Here is a 5,570-nt window from a genome sequence, read left to right as displayed (position 1 = left end):
ATTACTAAGAATCAGCAAGTAACACATTGTATTAAACATTCTTTGATTCTTTGAAGCGACAGCTGAAAACTCATCTCTTTCAACGCTACTTGACTTCATCCTAAATTAAAAAAATAAAAAAAAACTTTTCTCTTTATTTATTCCTTGCCTTTCTAGCTTGTACTTATTTGAGCAATGCCTAAAACTTGCATTACAAGCACTTCCTGTGTCTGTTTGCCTCTTTAAGAAGAATCGCTTTATGTATTCCCCAATTGTAAGTCGCTTTGGATAAGCGTCTGCAAAATGACTAAATGTAAATGTAAAAAAATGTAAAAATTTTAAAATTTAAATTTTTGCAGTGAGTTTACAGTTATTCCCTTGCTCAAATTGTTTGAATGCATGTGAAAGGACTTCCTGCACTTTTTGTAATATCAGTGTTGCAAACCAGATGTTGAAAGACTAGTGACAAAAATAACTCGACTGTTTCACCACTATCAAGCCAACAACATATTGGTGGGTTTTTAGCATCACATTACAATAATTCTTTTAATCAAATGACAAATACATTCATTGCGAACTAGATTGCAACAAACTCTTAGCTTAGAGCTGTAATAAACAGGCCATGGCTGTATTCATATGTCAATATGTGGGATGATGAGGCTGGATATTATTGGCTAGTCTGCGTCACTCTCCTCCAGTGTTTTTCGTCTCCAGCTCAGCCACGCTTCATTCAGACGACACACAGACACCCTGCAGGGGCCACACGTCACCCTCATGGGGAACCAGAAGAATCCCTGGATCTCTGCTCTGGTCTTGGTGGGTCTTCTACATAAAGTTAGTGGACTATCCAATACCCAGGTAAGATGTTAAGACATATACTTATTATACAGTTTTTGTCTTGGTTTTGGTAATACTGGATTGCTCATTTGGATAAAACTTTAAACCAGGAATAATGAACAAAGGAATAAGGATAATAATGCACATTTTTTATTTATTTAAAGTAACGGCATTGCTTGTTATTAAAGCAATAGGCTGAGTAAACAACATCCGAGTATTTGTGTGTTACATTGAAGCTTAAAAGTAAATACTGGAACAAATTGGTATGAAATATCAAATGATCTCATATAATCTCTGTACTAAAGCATGTTTTTAACACAATGCTGTAAGGATGTTGAGGTTATAGCCCATAAATCAGTGTGATTTGATCGTGCGCACTGTTTTCACCATGCAGTAGCAGGTGCAGTGGGTTGCCACAGTAACTGAGGCAGAAAATAATTAAATAAATGGAGGGAAAAAATATAAGAATCATGTTCAGTTCTTAAGTCCAGGGTTATATATATAGTAAAATAACAGAATGTTTTGTAACCGTTTTTTTGTTTTTAAGCACTTCAAATACCAAACAGCAAAAGTCAAATAAAGGTAAATATTTACTTTACCTGGTCAGGGTATTATAACTACTACAGCTTCAAGGTGATATAACCCTAAAACATTTCTATTCTGAGAAACAGAACTGTTATATGATAATAAGAATTACGATGACATGATATTACAGTTTTGTTCATTTTTTTACTCGCATATTAGTCACATCCAGTTTTCTTGAAAATAAGCTGGTTCAATGATAAAGAGTGTGCCTGGGGTTTCACAGTTTTGAGTGAGAATACAAAGGTCACTGCAATGTTTAAATAATCATTTTATTTCATGTTTACTACACTCTTAAAAATAAAGGTGCTTCAAAAGGTTCTTCAAGCGATGCCATAGAAGAACCATTTTTGGTTCCACAAAGAACAATTCAGTCATAGGTTTTTTAAAGAACCATCTCTTTCTTACCTTTTTATAATCTGAAGAACCTTCTTTCGCCACAAAGAACCTTTTGTGAAACAGAAAGGTTCTTCAGATGTTAAAGGTTCTTTATGGAACCATTTAGACTAAAAGGTTCTTCTATGGCATCGTGAAGCACCTTTATTTTTAAGAGTGTACCGTTCAAAAGTTTAAGTTTGGGAGAATTTTTTTGAAATGTTTTTGAAAAAAGTCTCTTATGCTTGCCAAGGCTGCGTATTTGATGAAAAATAATGGTAATATTGTGAAATATTATTACAATTTAAAATAACTGTTTTCTGTTTTAATATGTTTTATATTTTATTATTCATTATTCCAATCTTCAATGTCATATGATTCTTCAGAAAACATTCTAATATGCTGCTTAATATTTTTGTGAAAACCGTGATACATTTTTTCAGGATCCTTTGAGAAATAGAAAGTTCTAAAGAACAATTTATTTGAAATAAAAGTATTTTGTAACATTGTAAACATCTGATCAACTTTATGCGCCCTTGCTGGAAATTTTTTTTTTTTTTAAGTATATCTTATCGACCCAAACATTTTGAATGGTATTTTTTCATGTTCATGTTCATTTTTCATGTTTTTCCTCTTTGTAATTGTGGTACAGAGCCAGCGTGATTTTACGTTTGTCTGTCTCAGGTCTGCAACCCAGCTGTAAGTGACACTATACACAACTATGGTGTGAAAACCCTAAATGGGACCCAGTTCATGCCATTCTCCCATTATGCTGGAAGGCATGTCCTCATTGTCAATGTGGCCACCTACTGAGGACTCACCTTCCAGTATGTGGGTAAGTGTGCACATTATTTCACTTAACACAAATATTAGTATATACAAACATTACTTATGTTTGCAAATTTATATGTGCAAATATATATTTTACACCTAATGACAACAAAGCTTGAAGAGCAAATATGAAACCTGTTCATGATAATTGTATTGACTATGAGTTTTATATGCTATTTAGAATTGAATGCACTGCAACAGGAGCTCCGAGATGTTGGATTCACTATCCTCGGGTTTCCATGCAACCAATTTGGGATGCAAGAGCCTGGAAAAAATAATGAAATTCTTTCTGCATTAAAGTGAGTTCATGTTACTCTTTGAAAATAGAGACGTTTAATTGTGGTGGTGAAACCAGTGTTATTGTTTACTATTAAATAGTTTTTTAATAAGATGTAATTAATTTTCATTACTAAAACTAGAAATAAATTAAAAGGTCAATAGAAATATATATAACAAATAATAAAAATGACAAAAGCACATAACAAAATGACTAAAACTTAGTTCAAATGAGAACTGAAAATATAAAAATAAAAGCTTAAAATATTAAGAAATATAGTATATGAATAATACTAAAAACAGTGGATTAAACATGCAAGAGTGTGCCGTTTTAAAAACTTATTCTGCAAGACATCCAAAAGATAAATGACTCAACAAGTATTAATCAGAAGACACGGTCTTTAAGGAAAAAAGACTGAAAGTTTCTTTAACCTTGAGATTACTGGCCATCACTCATGAACCAAAACTACCTGAGCATCAGACAGTGTGCAATTAGCTTGTCTTCTCATCCATCATCCCCTTTAAATTACTGCACATATCATATATCTTGAACCTAAATGCTCTTTTCTGGAGTGATATCTGAAGCCACTTCTCTGGCCATGACTCTTTAAAGTCTCTATTAGTTTTCCTTATAGACAGACCCATGACGAAACAGATTTCTCCTTGTCTTCACAGGTATGTCCGTCCAGGCAATGGATTTGTTCCAAATTTCCAGTTATTTGAGAAGGTGGATGTGAATGGAGTCAATGAACACGCTCTTTTCAAATTTTTAAAGGTTGGTCATTGCTTAATAAAGCACTTTTTTTAATCTGAAATTGCTTGCAACACCTTTTGCAAGAAAAGCCTATTTCACGAAGAAAAAAATTGTCAGTTTAAATGAATTTTAAACCTGTTTACCCATTTTGGAATAAGCTACATAGAGGCCCCAATAAGCATGTCATTCCATTAGAATAAACTGAAATAATAGAAATCAATTAATACAATAGAAAATAGAAAATTATATCAAACCAAAAAAACAGAATAGCTATTGTTTTATCTTAGCTTGAGAAGTGCACTTATGTTCACTTTTTGACGTTGCAAGTAAAAAAAAAAAATACTGATTATTTAAGTACATTATACAAGAAAATAATACTTCAGTCTTTCTACTTTAAAATGTCAATTCCATGTTAATTCCATTCTTATATGTGACCCTGGACCACAAAACCAGTCTTAAGTCGCTGGGGTATATTTGTAGTAATAGCCAAAAATACATTGTATGGGTCAAAATTATAGATTTTTATTTTATGCCAAAAATCATTAGGATATTAAGTAAAGATCATGTTCCATGAAGACATTTTGTAAATTTCCTACCGTAAATATATCAAAACTTAATTTTTGATTAGTAATATGCATAGCTAAGGACTTCATTTGGATAACTCAGATTCCAGATTTTCAAAAAGTTGTATCTCGATCAAATTTCAAAAAATCTAATTTGTCCTATCCTAACAAACCATACATCAACGGAAAGCTTATTTATTCAGCTTTCAGATTATGTATAAATCTCAATTTTGAAAAAATTTTGTGGTCACATTTTGCTTTTACTTTTCTCTATCTGAGATCTGTTGTGTCAAGTAAACTGCAATGGAAATGTTCCATGCATGTTAAAGGTTCTTCATGGAATCATCAATGCCAATAAAGAGTGAAGGCGGCTCTTTCTCTTTCAGAATGCCTGCCCACCTGTGGGAGACAGCTTCGGTAACCCCACCAACAGATTGTTTTGGGAACCTCTCAAAATCAACGACATCAAGTGGAACTTTGAGAAGTTTCTGGTGGGTCCAGACGGCAGACCTGTCATGAGGTGGTTTCCCAGAGTGAACGTATCTGAAGTTAGGGCAGACATCTTGAAATACTTCCGTCAGCTTGTTCAAAAGGCTGATTAACGTTAAAACAGTGGATTTAATTGCACATTCATCTCTCTCTCCAGCATAAAATGTGTTCAAATAGTCAAAACAGGGTTTCTGCAGGTTTTATGAAGGGAGATTTAAGACCCTTTTAAAAACAGTTAAAGAAAATGTAAGGAATAAATTAAAGGAAAAGCAATACGTCAATATGTTCTCTAAATCTTAATGTCTAGGGAACCTCGGTATTTCCTGTTTTCCCGTGCAAATGTCTAAAGACGTCTTAAGAGTCTTAAAACAGGATGTATAGAAAAGCAAAAAGATAAATTGATTGGCTCAGAAAAATCAACATGATTGAAGTTTTAGACAACAAAAAAAGTTTTCTTGATTTAAGGATGTTCAGATATTTGTATTGGGAAAAAGACAAAAATAGTTAAGAATATGATATTTTTTTTCTCAAGTGCATGCAACATTTAATGCCATTATTTAATGAATTTAAGACTTTCTACTCTGATTTAAGGCCTTAATTTGTGGGACAGCGAAGTAAGACTTTTAAAGACCCGCAGAAACCCTGTAAAAGCAAGATTACATGTGGCAAAGTTCAAAAATGTAAACCTTTGTGAATTGTTGTTACAAGAATTTGAACAGTATGAAATTGAAGTAAAAGGATTCCCAGACTGCTCCTTCTAGAGGCTGTCAATGGGTCGGTTTGGAGACTGGCATGTTGATGACGGGAAGGCTTGAAAACAGACACTCTGTGGTGCCTGACCTGAGGTCGAGGGCCAGCGGGCAGCTCTTTAGTGCATTCAGGCT

General features: G+C 33.4%; 1 protein-coding gene across 1 annotated transcript; it reads left to right on the top strand.

The window, feature by feature from the left end:
- Nucleotides 1-428: 428 nt before the first annotated feature.
- LOC107680649 (glutathione peroxidase 3-like) lies at nucleotides 429-5,135 on the top strand. Its single transcript, XM_016476644.1, has 6 exons — nucleotides 429-492; nucleotides 694-837; nucleotides 2,458-2,608; nucleotides 2,786-2,903; nucleotides 3,556-3,655; nucleotides 4,584-5,135. The coding sequence occupies exons 2-6, from the start codon at nucleotides 754-756 to the stop codon at nucleotides 4,797-4,799; spliced, it is 669 nt and encodes a 222-aa protein (XP_016332130.1). The 5' UTR covers nucleotides 429-492; nucleotides 694-753; the 3' UTR covers nucleotides 4,800-5,135.
- Nucleotides 5,136-5,570: the final 435 nt, after the last annotated feature.

The sequence above is a fragment of the Sinocyclocheilus anshuiensis genome, unplaced genomic scaffold (assembly GCF_001515605.1).
Source record: "Sinocyclocheilus anshuiensis isolate Anshui unplaced genomic scaffold, SAMN03320099.WGS_v1.1 scaffold328, whole genome shotgun sequence".
Lineage (NCBI taxonomy): Eukaryota > Metazoa > Chordata > Actinopteri > Cypriniformes > Cyprinidae > Sinocyclocheilus > Sinocyclocheilus anshuiensis.
This window is presented reverse-complemented; position numbering and strand designations above follow the sequence as displayed.